The sequence below is a fragment of the Xyrauchen texanus genome, chromosome 11 (genome assembly GCF_025860055.1).
Source record: "Xyrauchen texanus isolate HMW12.3.18 chromosome 11, RBS_HiC_50CHRs, whole genome shotgun sequence".
Taxonomy (NCBI): domain Eukaryota; kingdom Metazoa; phylum Chordata; class Actinopteri; order Cypriniformes; family Catostomidae; genus Xyrauchen; species Xyrauchen texanus.
The window spans coordinates 22,007,695-22,028,540 of NC_068286.1; the positions used below are offsets into that span (position 1 = coordinate 22,007,695).

The following is a 20,846-nucleotide window of genomic DNA, read 5'->3' on the forward strand; positions in this document are numbered from 1 at the left end:
TACTCATGTGCTTGAAGCCAGAAACCAGGGAGGGACAGATGATAATAGCACAGGTCAAGGTAATCAAATAGCAAAAATAAATAAATAAACACATTCCCTTCCTATTATACATCCTCTAACACACCATCAGTAAAATTGCAACCCTGTATCAATGAGCCATATGATGTCATAAACCACTATACGGACGGGATTCATTTTATGTGGGGCAATGTAATGATTACCAGAGCTTACCAGAGCTTCTCATTGATTTAAATCATGTCCAAAACGAGCATATCAGTATTTTTTCTGGGAATGCGTGCACCAAAAAGATGAAGATTTATCTTCTATAAAATGCCCTAAAAACAACCCAGGTAAAGGTGGCCCACTGCAAATTGACATGCTGGTAAAAAGTCAGTGAATTGTTGCTGTCTGTGAGCACTTTAAATATTGTTGTTTGTTTCTGAAGTTCTCTGTGTCTAAAGTCAATGGTCAAAGACACCAGAAAATGAAAAGACGTGCTTCACATCCTGTTATTTACATCTATTTGACACTTTCACCACCAGATTCACCTCAATCTACTCTACCTGAATACTTTTAAGCAAGGCTTGACATTAACTGCTTGGCTCACTGGTCACTGTGGCTAGTGCTGTTCCAAAGTCACTAGCCATTCAGCATTTTCACAAGCCAAAATCCCCCATTCCACAAAAAGTGATAAAGCTAAACTGGAGAATGTAACTGTATGCACTTGTTTGGACATTATATCTAAATAAGGATGCAGGGCTAATTGTCACGAACCCTCTCGCTCCCCTTGACTACTCTTCACTGGATTTGCCCCTTGATTGTACTTTTGCCTGCCTGCAATAAAACGCAGTTTGACTTACATTGTGACTGTCTCTTCTTGTGCGGGTTACAGAATAACCAACCGTTACCGAAGACAGTCACAATGCCCCGTGCTGAGGATTCGCGCAGCTCACTAGAGCGGAGGTGCACGTCACATTCGGCACGAGGAGCTACAGTTTGGAGGCAGGACCAGGCTCATGCCCAGGGGCAGCAGGTATGTTCTTGGTCTGATTTATGTCACCCTGTTTCACCTGTGTCTGCCCCTGAGCCCGTTTATGCCTCCAGTGCATTTCTGAGCGCCGTAAGCCTTCAACCCCCTGAGAGGTTTGATCGCTTGCCAAGGGTTGTTTATGCAGGGCAGTGGTTGTAGAACTTTAAACCGTGCCCTTAAGATTATGGACCCAGCGGCCCAACTCTTGGGTTTGCGTCAGGGGAGTCAACCCTTGGAGGCTTATGTGGTTGACTATTGTGCCCTGGCTAACCAGGTGAATTTTGATGAGGTGGCTCTAAAAGACATTTTTCAATATGGACTGAATGAGCCAGCCTCATCATTCATGCCTGGTGGTCGCTGCTCTCTCAACCTGGCTCAGTTTATTGACCTCGCCCTACTGTACGCTGGTTCCTCGTTTACTGTGGGGGAGGCAGAAACTGAACCAGCGTTCCATACCACGGCCCCCGTCTTGAAGCCTACCACGGCCCCCGTCTTGAAGCCTACCACGGACCCGTCTCGAAGCCTACCACGGCCCTAGCCCCGAAGCCTGACACGCCCCTAGTCCCGAAGCCTGTCACGGCCCTAGTCCCGAAGCCTGACAGGGCCCTAGCCCCGAAGCCTTAAACGGCCCTAGTCCCGAAGCCTTACACGGCCCCAGTCCCGAAGCCTGACACGGCCCCAGTCCCGAGGCCTGTCACGGCCCCAGTCCCGAAGCCTGTCACGGCCCTAGTCCTGAAGCCTGTCACAGCCCTAGTCCCGAAGCCTGTCACGGCCCTAGTCCCGAAGCCTGTCACGGCCCTAGTCCCGAAGCCTGTCACGGCCCTAGTCCCGAAGCCTGACAGGGCCCTAGCCCCGAAGCCTTAAACGGCCCTAGTCCCGAAGCCTTACACGGCCCCAGTCCCGAAGCCTGACACGGCCCCAGTCCCGAGGCCTGTCACGGCCCCAGTCCCGAAGCCTGACACGGCCCTAGCCCCGAAGCCTGACACGGCCCCAGTCCCAAAGCCTGTCACGGCCCCAGTCTCGAAGCCTGGCACGGCCAGCGAGTCAACGCCCATGCCTGCCACGGCCAGAGAGTCAGCGCCCATGCCCGCCACGGCCAACGCCCATGCCCGCCACGGCCAACGAGCCAGCGCCCATGCCTGCCACGGCCAACGAGCCAGCGCCCATGCCCGCCACGGCCAACGAGCCAGCGCCCATGCCCGCCACGGTCAGCGAGCCAGCGCCTGTAGCCTCGACCATCCCCATGGCCACGTCCCCTGTTGGCCGAGGATGCAAGAGAAGGAAGAGGGCCCCTTCTCCCCAGTCTCGTCTTGTGCTCAAGACCGCAGAGGTTCCCTCAGAGTCTTCCTCAGCTCTACCGACCTCTGCTCCACCCTCAGAGTCTTCCACGGCTCTGCCGGTTTCTGCTCTGCCCACAGAGTCTTCCACGGCTCTGCTGGGTTCTGCTCCGCCCCCAGAGTCTTCCACGGCTCTGCCGGGTTCTGCTCCGCCCCCAGAGTCTTCCACGGCTCTGCCGGGTTCTGCTCCGCCCCCAGAGTCTTCCACGGCTCTGCCGGGTTCTGCACCGCCCCCAGAGTCTTCCACGGCTCTGCCGGGTTCTGCTCCGCCCCCAGAGTCTTCCACGGCTCTGCCGGGTTCTGCTCCACCCCCAGAGTCTTCCACGGCTCTGCCAGCCTCTGCTCTGCCCTCAGAGTCTTCCACGGCTCTGCCAGCCTCTGCTCACCCCTTAGAGCCCTTGCGGCCTACGCCTCTCGAGTCTCCCAAGGCTCCTCCTCCCAAGCCTCCCAGGGCTCCTCTCAAGCCTCCCAGGGCTCTTCCTCTCGAGCCTCCTAAGACTCCTCCTCTCGAGCCTCCCAGAGCTCCTCCTCCCAAGCCTCCCAGGGCTCCTCCTCTCGAGCCTCTCAGGGCTTCTCCTCTCGAGTCTTTCAGGGCTCCCCCTCCCAAGCCTCTCAAGGCTTCTCCTCTCGAGTCTCTCAGGGCTCCCCCCCCACGCCTCTCAGGGCTTCCCCTCTCGAGTCTTTCAGGGCTCCTCCTCCCCTCGAGCCTCTCAGGGCTCCGTCCCTCGAGTCTTTCATGGCTCCACCCCTTGAGCCTCTCAGGGCTCCGTCCCTCGAGTCTTTCATGGCTCCACCCCTTAAGCCTCTCACGGCTTCGCCTCACGAGTCTCTCAGGACTCCTCCTCCCCTCGAGCCTCTCAGGGCTAGGTCCCTCGAGTCTTTCATGGCTCCACCCCTCAAGCCTCTCACGGCTTCGCCTCTCGAGTCTCTCAGGGCTCCTCCCCCTCTCAAGCCTCTCAGGGCTCCTCCTCCCCTCAAGCCTCTCAGGGCTTCTCCTCTTGAGTCTTTCAGGGCTCCACCCCCTTCCAAGCCTCTCAGGGCTTCCCCTCTCGAGTCTCTCAGGGCTCCTCCTCCCCTCAAGCCTCTCAGGGCTTCGTCTCTCGAGTCTTTCATGGCTCCCCCCTCGAGCCTCTCGAGCCTTCCAGGGCCCCACCTCTAGAGCCTCTCGAGTCTTCCATGACCTTTTTCCCCGAGCCTCTCACGGCTCTACTCCCAGAGACTCCAGAGCTTCCTAGGGCTCCGCCTCCCGAGCCTCCTACGGCTCCACCTCCCGAGCCCCTCACGGTTCTGCTCCAAAAGACTCCAGAGCTTTCTATGGCTCCGCCTCTCGGGCCTCCTATGGCTCTACCCCCCGAGACTACAGAGCCTGCCAGGTCGTCGCCTCGGGGACCTCCCACGGTGCCACCTCCATTGGCTCCACCTCCTGAGCCTTTCAGGCCTTCGCCCCTAAAGCCTCCTTCGGCTCCACCTCCAGAGCCTTCCAGAACCCCACCTTCAGAGCCGCCTACAGTGCCGCCTCTGATGGCACCGCCTTTCACGGCTCTTCCCTGTCCCCCTGACCCTGTCCGGTGGCCCCCTGACACTCTCCCTGTCCTGTGGCCTCTTCCCTGGCCTCCTGACCCTGTTCCTGTCCGTTGGTCACCTTCCAGACCCCCGGACCCAGTCCTTGTCCTCCAGTCGCCTTCCAGACCCCCTGACCCAGCCTCTGCCCTATGGCTGCCCCCTAGATCTCCCGACCACCCGCCTGTCCGCTATGTTCCCCCTGACCTTGACTTGAAACTGCCCATTGACCCCATGGACTGTCTCATTTCCCTCTGTGCCCCTTGGACTGCCCTCAATTTTGTTTGTGTGTTTTGTGGGTTGTTTGTTCAGGGTTTTTTTGTTTGTTGGGATCGTCCAGCACCACTTCCTTGCAACCGAGCGGCCGTCAGGAGCCGTCCGTTTTAGAGGGGGAGTACTGTCACGAACCCCGCTCCTCTGCCCCATCCCCGCTTCGTCGCACACGCACTCACTCCTCAAGCTCACACGCTCGTTCCGCCCCCTCGAGCTCGCACGCTCGTTCCGCCCCCCTCGAGCTCTCACACTCGTTTTGCTCCCTCGAGCTCTCACGCTCGTTTTGCTCCCTCGAGATCTCCTGCTCGTTAGCAGGTCTCTCTCCTCGGGCTCACATGCACGCTCCTATGGCCAAAACATTATGACCACCTGCACTCGTCTCAATCACCCCATTATTCGTTTCACCTGCACTTGTCTCATCACCTTTCATTGTTTACACCTGCACCTTCCCCTATAAATACCACAGCACATCCATTTCATGGGTGTTGGTTATTGTATTTAGTTTCCCGTGTCTTTGCCCCCCGCTAGTCTCGTCTAGTTTTGACCTCCTCTCGTTCACCTCTTAGCTTGCCAGCTCCCCTTGTTCCCCTGTCTTTTGCTCCCTCTAGTCCCGTCTCGCTGATTCTGATTACCCCGGCTTTGACCCTACGCTTTCCACGACCTCTCTCTTTGGATTTGCCCCTTTTATATTCTCCGGTTCCCCGGCTTCGACCTCTCGCTGCCCTTGACTACTCTTCACTGGATTTGCCCCTTGATTGTACTTTTGCCTGCCTGCAATAAAACGCAGTTTGACTTACATTGTGACTGTCTCTTCTTGTGCGGGTTACACTAATGTTTTCAGTCATCTCCTGGAAAATCTGAAGGCAGACATGGCCAGTCAGAACAGGAGTGGAATAGAACAGGAGAAAAAACAGTAATTTGTCTATAACTCATGGAAGTCCAGGCTTTAAACCCTTTCATTCTAAATTGTACTTGTCCTTATGAAAGTTCACTTGCTTGTGAGATATTGCTTAAATATAATTGAATTATGTGGAGGTGAGTGTGAATGTATGTCTGTCTATGTGTGGCCCTGCGATGGACTGGCGACCTGTCCAGGGTGTCCCCCGCCTTTCGCCCAATGTTAGCTGGGATAGGCTCCAGCCCCCCGCGACCCTGTACACAGGATAAGCGGTTGACGATGGATGGATGGATGGATGGATAATTGAATTATTATTTCAATTTTATTATCATTACTATGTTGAATAAAGCTTTTATTTTGGCATAAAGGCAAATAAAGGACTTTTAATTTTATGTTTTTATTGACAGCTACTGACCTCTGGATAAGAAAAAGGCAAAGTTTTAGTATTTTTTTTAATTCTCCAAAAAAGAAATTTAACAATACTTTAACAGTGTTTAAACCTACCTTACTTCCGTTACACTACATAATTGGAGGACTTGAATAATAAATCTGTTTTGCCTTTTTCTTATCCAGTGGTAATTAGCTGTCATTATAAACATACAAACTAAAAGTTCATCTTTTTCTTTTCCACTAAAATAAAAGATTTATTGAATGTAGCAATAACGTTAAGAATAATAATATATAAATAATAATTACATTATATTTAAACAAGGTCTCACAAGCAAGTCTGCTATTGTATTGAATCAAAATGTTAATCGATATTTTCATTGGTATTGTGATGCAGCAATGTATTTGACAAAAAAAAAACTTTAATGTTGTGTTTTGGATTGTGATGTAAGGATCTGTATAGAAGCACTTCATTTGATAAAAATAATGTTTTTTTTTTAAATATTGGTTCTGTTTTCATTTGATGACAGGTTTTATGATGATACAATTTGATTAAACTTTAAAACAAGGAAAACAGATTTTGGAAACAAATCAATTGGAAATTGGAATAATCAAATAAAACCTATTTCATTTATACTATTCCAAGTTATGATTACAAATGTTTTGAGGCATATTTGGTTTTCTACAGGAAATGAGTACTCCACGCTTTTTGCCACTATGTAATCAGACTCTGTGCTTTTCAGCTTAGGTCAGGAATTACAATTTTAACATTTACATTGTCCATTAAAGGTATCCACATGTGAGTGTGAGAAGGAAGTTCTCCCATACAATAGAATGACAAACGCACGGTCTAGTAGTTTAGGTGTGTCCTCTTTCATTGTCATCCAGTCACCCTTGCCTGCAATTTCAAGCAATGGCCACATCATGTAAAATGTTAAAACAAGCTGTCTGTAATCCCTTTTTTAAATGGCTTCTTTAAATTAAGAAGCTGTGACTCTGCAATTAATCCATGTATGCCTCAACTTTGTGTTTAGGATGCTCTTTATATTTCTGTACATCTTTTTCATTTGTGACAAGCACTATTTCCTAGAAGTTTCAGAGATACATTAACTAACTAGAAAATCCTGTCTCTCAGGTGTCTCAGGTCAACTGTTTCCCATGCTCAAGTCATCAGATTAGTAATAGCATTGTAGCTTGTGTTTTTCTGCTGACAGACAGCTAGTAGATTGCCTCATTATGAGGAACTGATGTGTGAAGTCAAATCTACTTGACCCATTAGTTTTGAATTTTGTGTTTTGAAAGACACCAAACCAGCAGTCTGTGCATGAAATTACACTTGTGATAATTTAATCAATTTAGGTTGGATTTTTCAAATTTTAGGTATTTATTTTTTAGCTGTGTTTGTATTAAATGAATGGTGTGAGCCTATTTCTGCTCTATTGAAAGGTATGTGAAGGTACATTACACCTCTTCTGACATTCTGAACTCTCAGGATGTTAAGGGCAGGGCGTAACTGATTAAGCGCTGGTGAAATCTGCAGCTATTTTCAACCAAATTCTGCTGGCACACACTGTGCCGACTTCACAACTTCCAGTGGCATGTTGGCAGAAAGCATGCAATCCTCACAGACAGCTGCTCCTCTCTGGCGCTTTTTTGCATGCCAGCGCATATGGCCATGCAGTGATAAATAGCAATATTGAATGACTCGGACTGAGTATGCATTGGGCTGATCTACATTCACTGCTGAAGTGCAGTGTCATGTGCTAGCAGGAGATATTTTAGATTACTTTCCTATGCATGATTAGTAACATTTTTGGGATTTTACCTTTCCTTTAGTGTGTAATATAGCTGTTTGTCCATGTAAAAGGTCTGCAAAGTTACAAAGCACAAAGTACATGCAAAAGGGAGTTATTCTCTCCCACAGACAACACTGCTTAAGAACTACAAGAAACGGCTGGATTGTAGTCCAGCCATTTCTTCCATAAAGTATCTACATCACTAGATACTGTAACACATTGCATAATGCACACCTAAGAGCTACTTTGGCCCACCCTCAAACAAAGGTAGTTATAGCCAAGACCAGGATGAGTTGGGTTAGTGTTGATGCTATGTCCAGAAGGCTATGTTTTCTTCACTGCGAAAGCAAAACTTCTTTGTTTGGACTTCCAAAGGCAGACAAATTGAAGAATCAGTGGTTAAAATGTATTTAAATTATTTAGCAGTACAACCACAACCGATGCCGGATTTTCAAGATGGTTGAAAGGTTACTCCTGATGGTGCAGTTCCCACTTTTTTGGGACAATCTGGTGCTTCAGGATCACAACCTGTAAGTATGCTTGATTATTTGTGGATTTATCTACTACCGAGAGTTCAAATGCAGAGTTTTGTGTTGTAGCTACGGTGCACACCCAGTGCACAGCTGTAGGCCTCTGCTAACCTGCTAGCTAATGTTATTGTTTTGAAAGAGATTTGTTAATCAGCTGCAGGCCAACTTTTACCTACAACTGTGTTGAATTATGCAGAGTGAAGATTTGTTTGGTTCACAATAATCAACAGTGTACTTGTAAGAAAGCCACAAAATTAAAACTTATAACTGTGAAACTTCCTGCTCAAATCATGCTTGTGAAAGTGGTTCGGGTCAATCTGTTTGTTCTTCCAAACTTTCATTATTGGCCTCATTATTCTTTTCCAATAATTTTTTTTAGAGATAGTGTTGCATTCTGAGAGCAATACAAGACAGTTAGTTTACAGGAGAAAAATAAAATGAGGCACTTTTGTGTAAAATAGCTTCAAACATTGAATCACTTGATCGTTATTTATTAGATTTTTTATTAATGAAGTGTATATTTTCTACTTTTCTTCATTAAAGGCTTTATGCGGTCCATGATTTTAGCAGCATGTTGGAACAAGATTTTGTACTTTTGCTGTTAACTTTTTTCACTAAACACATTTAATATATTCACACGTCAGGTAAAAGCATGAAGAGATTTTTCTTCAATGCAGCCACAAATTGCTGATAAGTTATAGTTGAGACAAGACTGAGGTTGAACAAGAATCACAAACATAAATTAACTCATTAATACACAGTTGTCAACAAGTAGCTGTATTTTGATTGATTATAACTCTACAGTATAAAACTAGATCAGTCATTAACAAGAAATGTTATGTACCGACCAGATCTGAAACATGAAACTGTTGTGTGTGAAAATCCAAGGAGATCAGCAGTTACAGAAATACTCAAACCAGCCCATCTGGCACCAACAATCATGCCATGGTCCAAATCACTGAGATCTGACAGAAATACTGACAGAAAAAAAAAAAAAAAATATATATATATATATATATATATATATATATATATATATATATATATATATATATATTTTATTTTTATTTTTATTTTTTACATATTTAGAGCTCAGAGCTGTCTTGAGAATAAAGTGATATTGTATCTTCACTGTTTTCAGACCACTTTACATTCTGTGGTCTATAATGCTACAAAGATTTCTTAAAACATTATGGGATATTGGGCATTTTTTTCTTTACTCTCCATCTTTTAGTCAGCGGTAAGCACCAGCATTTGAAGTAACTTTTATCCATTCCCAGAACTTTATTATGCATACAATGACTTTGGAGTAGTGAAAATATGCTTTGTTGTTAAAGGGCGTTTCCTTCAATTGATTTTGAAGTACATGCATTTACAGAAGAGTTGTGTGCCTGAGGTATTCTCATGGCACCCTGTGAACTGGAGAAATTACAAATTCCATTTCATCCTATTACCACTGCACCTCTAAGTGATGTACAATAATGGGTACATGAACCCCCAGGCTACTCCAGGAGGTTTTCTTTTTTTTATTATAATTATTTTTAAAAAGTGCTAAATAACAAGCTACAAGTTACTTTTTATGTAAGTATGGTATGGATGGTATGCATTTGGGGAGGGGGTTGTGCTACTGGGCCATGTTCTGGGTTAAATCAGCTGAAATCTTTAACCATTAGGCTACAACTAATTTGTTCTTACCTGTTGCAGGAACTGTCGGTAATGAAGCAAGTCCTGATCAGCATGCATTCACAGCACGGTGTTCTCAAGACAGATGGTAGATAGTTCATGGCAGATAGTTCACAGACCCAGATTTTTAAAAAGCACAACTGAGGAGCAAAACAACGATGGACCAAAACCCCATGTGTTTGTAAGTTTTACCTGGCTGGCCATGAAAACAGCCATTTAAACACTATTGCATGACAAAAAATATATTCTCTGTGGACAAAGAAAAGACTCATTGTAGAGATATTTGAACTATTGACACATTTCATCTCCGTTTTTATTTGGCTTGCTATTTACTTGTGGCAATACCCTAAGTTTTATGAATTATTTACTCAAGCAAAGTCCATGGAATTCTGTATGTTAACTGATTTTTTTTTTTCTTTTCTTTTTACAGACCAATAAAGAGGTTCCTGAGTGGTGCCGAAAACTCAAACGGAAAACCAAATGAGGGACTTGTTCTGCTGGTTTTAGAATGTTACTCTTATCACTGATAAAAGTATGTTTGTTATAGAGAACCTATTACATAACTAGTTACACAGGTTTTTATTTTTTATTAATAATTTGATTCTGTTTATGGAAACAAGTGAATTTATTCTTGTCTCTATTGCATTTTAAATGATTTAAGGTTTTTAGATCAATTAACAAAAGGTGGTATGAGCAAAACAGTAAAATAGTAAAATAGTGCCTTAATTGCATGCACACAGAACATTTTCTAAAGGTGTAGGCTAAATCAAGTTTCAATTTCAGTTTTTGCAATGCTTTAATGCTTTACATAAGTGTAATTCATGTGTTGTGAATATGTAATAGCATAATAACACAAAGTAAATTTGGTGTGTATTCTTCTGACTTACACTGCGCTTACACTTTTGACACTATTTTAGTGCCTAGTTCAGTTCACGTTATTAAACCAATCAGGTCAAAGTAAACTGGTCAACGAAAACCTCATTTGATTGGTTACTAGGAGCAGGTAGACCTGTCTTCCCCCATGCACTTGCAAAACTATTTTCATTGAGAAATTCATGCCAAAAGTGTGAATGCAACAAAGGGAAGACAGAACCGTGTATATCTGATTATTTCTGGAAAATATTTATACCACAAACACAAGTCATTTACAAGTTTGATGTAGTTTATTTTACACATACAGACTGATTCCAGGTGGTCAATACATTTAGCTGTTCATTGCACCCTTTTTCTATGCTTGCAAACCTTGCAAAGGTTTGAAATGTTTTTGGCAATGTTTACGCACAAAAACAGTGCCAAAAGTGTTAGAAGAATACACATCAAATTTACTTTGTGTTACTAGATTCACAACACATGAATTACACTTATGCAAAGCGTTAATTTTTTGTATTATTAGTATTGCTAATATTTTTTTCTTATGCTTGCAACTTGATTTACACCTTTACGAAACATTCTATGCACATGCAATTCATTTTTATGATTGCAATTTGATTTACTTTCACAAATCGTAGCGCTGTGCATGCAGATTGTTCTATCATGATTATAACATAATTTACACTTTTACAAATGTTACTCTGTGCATGCAAATCATTTAGGCACTATTTTACCTTCATACGTATCCGTAAGACGCAAGACGCGCTGTTGTTAAAGATAGAGTAGCGCGTGCATACATTGCAGCAGCATTGCACGCTTATTTGTATCCTCTTAAAGGGTTAGTTCACCCCAAAATGAAAATGATCCCATAGTTTACTCACCCTCAAGCCATTCTAGGTGTATATGACTTTCTTCTTTCAGCCAGACACAATCAGAATGAATGGTAGGCTACCTTAGATTTACAATTAGTAGCCTAAATACGATTTACAGCTTTGTAAACACAGCAGACCTGCGGGCAAACATCCGTTAACAAGGTTGAAAGTAGATGTCAAAAAATATCCTTTAAATTCACAATTTAAAGGATTGTGAAAACCAGCTCTGTTGTTTATTATATCCTTCACAGCCATCATGTCATTCTAATAAAACATGTATATGGCTTGACAGACGTAAGGCTAGCACTCTGTTTTCAGTTTGTAGTAAGGTATAGCCGTCTCACTTTCTCGATCCCTGACAGTCACGCCCCGCCCCGTCAGCGTTCATACATATGCCGAAGCTCCTGGAGCGGAGGGAGGCAAAACGAGACATTACAACCGAAAACGCGCACGCATATACACGCACGGGTGTCATTCCATGCACCACACACACTCATCTCCTCTTACTCCACGTCTATCAAAACACATTTTACGAACGCTCTCTCCGTCACATCCACGGGTTTATGGCCACTACGCTTCTTGCGATGAGCGCTGCGCTCGCACCGGGACAAGATGATTTTCTCTCCCTTCTCAAACCCTCATTATCCGACGGATTTCAGGAGGACTCCTCTCTGTTTTCCTTTGAAGCCAAGAATCCCATCACGGAAAGGTGCTTGCCAAACGACTACTCTCAGGTAATTGTGTTTTAAACAGAGCTCTGTGTATGATGGAGTTTCGCTTTTTCGTTGTTGGCGAGAAGGTTGGACTACATCACTGGATGAATTAAAGATAAGCATCGATGCTTGTGAAAGATGGGCCGTTGTAAATTATACGTCTGCATGCTCCACGAATGCATCAGAATCTAGTCTAATAAAAGCGCTTTTTGCTCATTACATGAGTATATTTCAGAAGGATTTGGTGATCTTTTTGGGATTTCCCCGTGGTTGTCACTGAAGGGAGAGTTTGGGCTGGGTCGGATAGCGCACAGTCTCATGTCAGTTGCTTGCAGTTGGTCTCTTGGCTACCGAACCGTCAACAACTGACTCCCCCTCCTCACCACGCGCGTTTCTCTCGCGCTCCGGTCTGAAACTTCCCAGCAACGCCGACCCTCAATCTGAAAACTTGTGAAAGAGATACATGTCCGGCGAACAGCTGGAAGATCTAAATCCAGAAATAGCAATGCGTAGCAGCCGCGTAAAGAGCACTTAAAGAGCTCTGGCATTCCGAGTGTGTGCTGTATGTGTGCGCGAGCGGGGCCTTTACTTCCCTCTTGTTTATTGCACACGCGACTCTGTAGATGTTACAAACAGCAGCGAGTAATGAACGGGCCCTGATTTATTATTTTCCGCTGATTACATTTTTATGATAATTGCATGGCATTAATTTGGAAAGGCTGAGCAATCTTTTCAGCATGCTTTCCACCAACAGCAAAGTCTGTTTTGAGCTTGTGGTATGAGCGCTGTTTTACAGTCTTAGGCGGAATTTAGCACAAATGTATTGAATGAGGACTTGATAAATGTTTTACCTCTGACTGCTATATACAGCCTAATAGAGCAGGACACTCGCTTCATCCTCTCAACAAAATGTATTCATGAACACAAATTCACAGATAATATGTTAAAACACAATTTCGTGATTTTTAGGTTCATTAAGAAATGCATTTAGAATTTGCGGCTATTTTTATTGAGACATTCGAGGCTTGTTTGTGTCTGTGTTTTCCACTGTAGTCATAGATAGATAGTAACAATGCAATTATTTCACTGCAATCATCCCATGAACGGTTTGTTTCTTGGGTCTTTCACTAAATTAGACAATATAATCTAGTGATACTGTATGTGAATGATGTATTTCGCTTCGCATACTTCAAAGTTCGTGTCTGTTCATGTGAGGGACAATTCTCGACCATTCATGTCAGTGATTAACACATACAGTAGATGTACAGACCTGAGATTTTATTGTAAACTGAAGCCTCTCATGCTTTCAATCACAAGAGTGTCTCTGAACAAGTTGGTTTGCTGAGTAAGCAGGGAGGTTGGCCATTTTAAAGACCGTAAATTTATATACAGTATGCATTCTTGCAAGCTTTCCTAAAATTGTATAAATATAAGTATGTGCTCAGCCAACACAAGATGTCCCAGGAGCACCTGCCAGCTTTGCTGACAGTAGCAGAGTATGCGATATTTCAGCAGTTGCAGAATTATTATGCTGAAGTCTGTTTATCGTGTTTGTCCTTAAGTGCAGTTACAGCTGCAATGCAATCTTAAAACCTTCGCCTCTCTCTTTTGCTCTCTAGGCTAAATTAGAGATGGATAAATATCTGTCTCCACAACATGTGACTCTCCCAGAGCCAAACAAGTCACGGCAAGACAGTGCCTCCGTAGTGGACCAGTTTTTCGGGGACGACCAGGGTTCCCCCTACAGTATCAACATGAATGTCTACCTGCCTGACTTAGCTTACCTAAGAACGGGGCTGTGCCGACCTGCACGGCCTTCAGTGCCCAGCCAGGTTAAAACTGAACCTGTGGCAGCTCCTTTCTCTCATCCGCAGTGCCCGGTGAGCACAACTGGTCCTGCGCAGCCCACGTTACCAGATTTCACCAGCATTTTTAATTCGAATTCCACTCCAGGCTCTGACATCAACACTGTGGAAGACAATTGTGGGGTCTTCATCAAGCAGGAGATGCAAGGCTTTGACATCCCTCAGGATGGGCCTCTTTTCCAGCTTCTCTGCTCAGAGCTTGACGTTCACCATCAGAATGTCACAGACTCTCACTCCCACCCTCACGCTCACTCTCACTCTATGCCCTCACAGATGCCTACTTTCCATGACCTGCACTTAGCGACACAACAGACTGCTGCCAAGCCATACTGTGGCATGCCTGCCTCCGGGTACCCTCTGGGCTCGGGTCACTTCATCCACCCCCAGGGTCAGCCCCACTCACAGCTCAAAATGCCCTACCTTCCCCCATCACCTCCCTCTTCAGAACCTGGCAGTCCTGATAGACAGAAGGAACTGCTTCAAAATCTGACACCACCACCATCTTATGCTGCCACTATCGCCTCCAAAATGGCTGTGCATGCACCCAGTCACCCGACCCCCACCTTAACACGAGCTCCCGGTACCACTGGGTCCATGCCTGTCCGCTACAACCGAAGGACAAACCCAGACCTCGAGAAGAGACGGATACACCACTGTGATTTTCCAGGTACAGAAATTGTTAACAGTCATTCCCCAGTATCATTGCAGGAGCATTGCACTTTCTTCTACTGTGCTTTCTTACTCATATGCTTGAATCTGCTGTTAAATAATTCAGAGATGGCCAAAGCCTTTTAACCAGTGCTTAAAACAAATGCCAAAGTGTTGACGTCAGGCTGATTGTTATTGAATCCTGTTGCATCAAATTGACTGGGCAAATTGTAAAACAGACAAGCCTCACAGTGCCATTAATAGTGCATTTACGCTAAGAAGCTGCATGTCTGAAGCATTGTGCTCCGCAATTTAGAACCCATCACTGCTTTACTTCACTGAATGGGGTTTTACAGCTAATGAGATGAAATTACTTTTGGATTCCTAATTGTAAAGAAAGTGAACTGAAACCAAAGAACAGGATGTTCTCATTTGTGACTGTGGTGATGAATAAAGCAACTGATTATGTGTTGGTGACTTTGATGTTTTTAAATCTCTTTTGAAAATATATTAAATCACCTTGTGATACTATTTATGCATTTATAATAATAATTGCATTGTTTTTTATTAACAACGATTACCTAACATTTTGTTAAACACAAAAATACTTAACTGTTTTGAATAACAAAAAACATATCTTTTTCTAAGGTTGCAAGAAAGTTTACACCAAGTCATCACACTTGAAAGCTCACTTGAGGACACACACTGGTAAGTGTTCACCAATTAACAATGGTTTTATTTATGCTCGATTAAGCTGGGCCTGGCTCCTATTTTGGCACTTTACTGTCATGTTGCTGGGCAGAAGTGTGTTGTTGGCATGCACATGTGTTCATTCTCGCACGCTGCTTGAAAGCAATCCTGCATCTCCCCCTATTATGAGGTTGCACCAAACGGTGCCCAAATACATCAGCAATAACAACTTTTTCTAGTTCCTTTTTTCATGTCAAATTATAACGTCCAATATTTGAATGACCTCTAGGCTACTTTTTAACTGTCGGTAGAAAAAAATATTTTTTTCATTGTTTAATCTCCACTCCCCCATGTCGACAAAAATATATTTAGTATCTGTTTGGAAATGAACGGAACAGCACACCTCATTTGACCCAAAGGGATTTCTGTAAATATTCATTCATTCCAGAACTTGGCCTTTGGTATGTGAAGGATAAGCAAGCACCTAATCACTATGACTTATCAGGCAATCCCCATTCCGATTTTTCCAGGCGTAAATTTATTTATGTCACCAAGTCGTAAGCCTAATTACTGACTCACAATGGTTTTAAAGTACTATTATGATAAGATAATGCCACTCACTCTTCTCAATAGGACTTGATGTGGCCTGGATTAGACTGTTCAATTTAGTGTTGCTGTATTTGAGTAAACAGCATGTTAGAGAAGGCATTACAATTAGACTGCAGGTTTTATTTTCAAACAAATCTTATTACATTCATGCAATCTTGAACAACAGCTGGTAAAAGTGGCTTGGATATCAGTGTTCCAACACCAAACAGAAACCCAACTTTTTAGCACAATTTTGGAACCTGTGTATATGTACGCTCCTACTTTCCTGGTAATTTGAATGGTTATGATTAATAATGGGGGAATATCTTCTTTTTATTTGGCTAAAAGAAACCTCACTGTTACCAGATAACCACCCAAGATAAAAACCCAATCCAACCAGTCCTTGGAGAAAAGAGTTAGGCCTTAGGCAGACAGCGTATGATACAAGCAATCCAAACAAGTCATTACAGGATTCCTGTTTGGGGCTCTCCTCACACATGTCAAAGCTCCAAGACAGGCACATGTTCTGACGTTTAGGTAGTTAATTGTTTTTGGAGCACCGCACCTATTGCATGAGGTTGAAACAGCTAAACTTGCATCATTCTTTATAGTTGTTCTGCTCCTGTTTTCTATTAGTACTTATAGGGAAGAGCCATGATAAATGAAAACATGTTGTAATGTTGTTTGCAGGTACTGTTTAGCTTGTACTGGTGTTAAATAATCTGATAAAATCTTTAAAAACGTAATGCTTACAATGCACAAACATTACTATTATTTATCTACCCTGGTGTTGAAGACACAAGATTAAGTCTCTTAAAGTACTGATCAAACAATTTGTTATCAACCTCTCTTTAAGTATTTTAAATATAGCATTTTATTAGTTGTTTATTTATTTCATGGTAACACATTACAATAAGGTTGTATTTGTTAACATTAGTTAACTAACAATGAACAGTACTTTACAGCACTAATTCATCTTGGTTAATGTTTATTAACCAAAAATATATAATTTAACATATACAGTACTTTTATAAAAAATGTTGTATAAGTTAACATTATTTAATGTATTTTGAACAAACTTGAAATAGCAATGAACAATTGTATTTTTATAAATTAACATTAACCAAGATTAATAAATGCAGTAACACTTTACAATAAGGTTCCATTTGTTAACATTAGTTAACAACATTAGTTAACATGAACAAACAATTAACAATACTTATTAAGCATTTGTGAATCTTAATGTTAATTTCAACACTAATGTGTTTTTAAAATCAAAAGTTGTATTGGTTAACATTAGTTAATCCACTAAGAACTAACATAATCTAACAATGGACAATTGTAGTTTTATTAACTAGCATTAACAAAGATGAATAAATATATTGTTAATAGTTTGTTTAGGATACCTTATGCATTAACTCATGTTAATGAATGGAACCTTATTGTAAAGTGTCACCATAAATGCTGTGAAATTATATTTATTTTTAGTTCATGATACCTAATGCATTTATTAATGTTGTCAAATAGAACCTTATTGTTACAGGTTTTATTATCTGTTATTGATGTTTTTATGAATTTCAAACATTGGACTTTACCTATAAGGGGCACTATATTTTCATGCACGTGTGTGCAGCTGGCAGACTGAAGACATTATTAGACTGGCTCTGATTTAGAAGGAAGAAAGTAGTGGAAAGGAGACTTTTAAAATTTTAAACCCACATTTTTCACAGGCAAACATTGTAAGACTTTTTATGACTGAATGGGTATTTGGTCAACCACCATGACCATAATGAAATGCTGAATACTTTAATCTTAGAGATAGATTTAAGTGAATTTTATGAGCTAGATCCACACCTCTGAATGCATGTTTGCTGTGGTTACTATAGCGATGACAGAGAGATAAAGATTACACATATTACTAATTCAGTATTACTAATGTATTAGTGATGTGAAAACAGGTTGAAAAGTGACAAACCTGTTTTAACTCTGGATGTAACAACAGTTTCTGTCTTGCTCAAGTCACTACCCCATTTCTCTCAACAAAGTTGGTACCCATTGTGCTCTATGTTCAGGTGAGAAGCCGTACAGGTGCACGTGGGAGGGCTGTGACTGGCGATTTGCCCGTTCCGATGAGCTGACGCGTCACTTCAGGAAGCACACAGGAGCCAAACCCTTCCAGTGTGCCGTGTGCAGCCGAAGCTTCTCTCGCTCTGATCATCTCGCACTGCATATGAAGAGGCACCAGAATTAGGACCCCCCAAAAAAAACACACACACACACACACACACACACTTACTTATTATTATGCACTTGAAAAGATAATAGAACAACATATTTCTTCCTCTCTACCATGACGTCCCTTCTAATATTTAGGGTAAAAATGTGTCTCTTTGAAATGTCAACACTGTTTAAACAAGCTGTTGACCATAAACTGACAAAACTTCTGCTATTACCATGAAATTAAATTTCTTGTTGTTTAATACCTTCAGATATCATAATCTGTACTTTTTCTTTCTGTCTCCTTATAACAAATGGTTTTGAGGATGCATAGATCAAATTTCCTTGAAGACACTCCTCACATTTTACCATTCTCTTGAATGTAAATAAGTTGTCTGGTACATGAGACAGCCTCAATGCATCACTCACAGCCTAAAAAAGACTTCCCTGGAAGATGGAAATATACAGTTACGTTTGTTTTTAAACATATTTAATAAAACTGTAAACTGTACAAGATTTGTTAAATCTTGTGCATTTTCAAAGCACTAAGCCACAAATCCCTTATTACTTTGCACTTGAATTAGACTGGAAAAGATTTATACATATGTTAGATAAAGACCTTAAATATACATCACTGGAATAGTTACTGCTTATACAGGACCTTCAAGTATGCAACTTATACTGCAATTCCCTCTTCAGGCAGATTCAGTTGCTGAAGTATTTATAGCTGTGGATGATAATGTGCTGCTACTGAACAGCAATTCTTTCATGAATTATTAAACAATGCTATAGAAAAGCAATGAGAAATGGAAAAGGGCTTTAGACAGTTGTGTGATTTGTACAGTCTTCTTTATACACACAGAAGCATGACGACCATTTGTTTTCCTATTGTCATTGATGCATAAGCTCATATGAATGTGCGAGACCACAGTGGCTGTTCTTTTGAAGTAATGCCTTTGAAACACATTTCATCTTAAAGTGCCTTTTGATGTTTGTTTTTATCAGCAGTACATGCTAAAATTACACTTTTCTTGTTTATACATGGACAGAAGGTAAAAAATTCAGCAGGTTACCATTATGCCACGATTACAGCGATTTGGCTGCCTTTCAAGAGTAAAGTGAGGGTTAAAGTATCAATCGGTTCTTTCTTGTGAAATCAATGTATTTATTGCATTGGCTTTGTGAAGTAGAATTTGACAAGTTTTGTGTAATTGAAATGCCTTTATGTAAATACTGTGACATTTTATTGTAAATATTATTTTGAAATATTTTGTTACTTTTTTTTTTTGAAAAGCAGAAAAAGGGCCTCATATTGCTCAAGATTTTATTTTATTTTTTTACATATAATACAGTAAAAAAATTACATATTTCAATTAAACTTCTTTGTAGATTTTCAGACTGTATTTCTAAATTGTTTGTCCTCATGACAAAAGTGTTTTTTTTGTGTTTTTTTTTTGGCCTACCGATTGAAATGAAACCTAATAAAATCAACTTCTTAATTTTTAATGGTTTTTACTAACTGAGTTTTTTGCAGTTTCTTTCAGATTTCCTCAGAAATTATGTAAATGCAGAGCTATAATAATGTTTATCCAGGCAGGTTCTTACTACACTGGAGTAATAAAAGTTACACAGTTATCATTAATCATCCTCCCCCAAGCAGGCAAATGGCATTTCTATAGTTTACATAGGTGTATTCCTAGGAATTTACTCCAGTTCACTTCTCTTAATCTCTATAAAGTACACTACTGGTCAAAAGTAGTTTTTATTATAATATATATATATATATATATATTTTTTTTCCACATTTTAGAATAATGGAAATTATGTTGTGACTAAACAAAATCCCAAATAAATCAAAACTGTGTTAGATTTTAGCATCTTCATATTAGTCACCCTTTGCCTAGAATTTGCAGACATGTACTCTTGACATTTTCTCAACCAACTTCTTGAGGTATCACCCTGGGATGCTTTTAAACAGTATTTAAGGAGTTCCCATCTATGTTGGGCACTTATTGGCTGCTCTTCTTTATTATTTGGTCCAAGTCATCAATTTCAAAAACTTTTTTTTTATTTTTTTATAAAATTTAAGTTTTATAATGAAATAAATTAATATGGTGGAATAATTATAATTTTGTCTACACAACTAATTTCAAACATTTAAGCATACACCTTCAGATCAAAAGATTTTTAAGATCATGAGAAACATTTCAGTCAAGTGTTTAAGGACTTTTGACCAGCAGTGTAGTTGTTCAATCTCTTCACTATCTGGTGATGATTCTAAAGCCCAAGAAAAAAGAAATGTAGCTACCAACAAAAAGCAGAGATAAAACTATCAAAGCAGAAACTTTAATTTCAAAGATCACTTGGGGCCCATGCCTCAAAGTTCGAATGTCTCTTATGTTAGTCATCATAAAGAAAATAAAAATCTCAAACAAACCCCCAAATGAAAATAATAGCTGAAAATTAATATGAATGGAAATTCCTTTTTGGTCAATGTTAAAAAAAGAGCAATTTTGATTGTGAAACAAGTATTCACAATGTCTCAAGTCTATTTTTATTTTCTAGGGCAAACCATTCAGAATTTTACCTTCAGTGCTACTGAGGTTAAATACATGTTGCCCTTTCAAACACTGCCGTTGTGAAATTATTTATATATTGGTGCTATGAAAAGATTACAAATGTCATTAGTGACCTGTAAAAATATGAATGTTGAAATTTAATAAGTAATTTGACAAAAGCTCTATTTAATATAGGCAAAAATATGACTACAGTAAAAATATTCCACTTCATTTGTATGGCTTCTGTGCAGCTTATGTTCAGAATGGATGCCACAAACATCACTTATCATCTTATCACAGCCATCTTAATGGTAGATCACATTGCCAGAAC

General features: G+C 41.4%; 2 protein-coding genes across 2 annotated transcripts in view; both read left to right on the top strand.

Moving 5' to 3' along the window:
• Window positions 1–9,978, top strand: part of pibf1 (progesterone immunomodulatory binding factor 1) — a 75,111-nt gene extending 65,133 nt beyond the window's left edge. The window contains 3 exon segments of the mRNA XM_052137106.1: window positions 9,516–9,581; window positions 9,583–9,675; window positions 9,925–9,978. Coding sequence (XP_051993066.1) covers window positions 9,516–9,581; window positions 9,583–9,675; window positions 9,925–9,978 — 213 coding nt within the window.
• Window positions 9,979–11,661: 1,683 nt separating this feature from the next.
• Window positions 11,662–19,439, top strand: klf5a (Kruppel-like factor 5a). The gene is made up of 4 exons (XM_052138227.1): window positions 11,662–11,970; window positions 13,569–14,481; window positions 15,111–15,170; window positions 17,813–19,439. Exons 1-4 carry the CDS (start codon window positions 11,800–11,802, stop codon window positions 17,989–17,991), a joined length of 1,323 nt encoding a protein of 440 aa, XP_051994187.1. The 5' UTR covers window positions 11,662–11,799; the 3' UTR covers window positions 17,992–19,439.
• The last annotated feature ends 1,407 nt before the right edge of the window (window positions 19,440–20,846 follow it).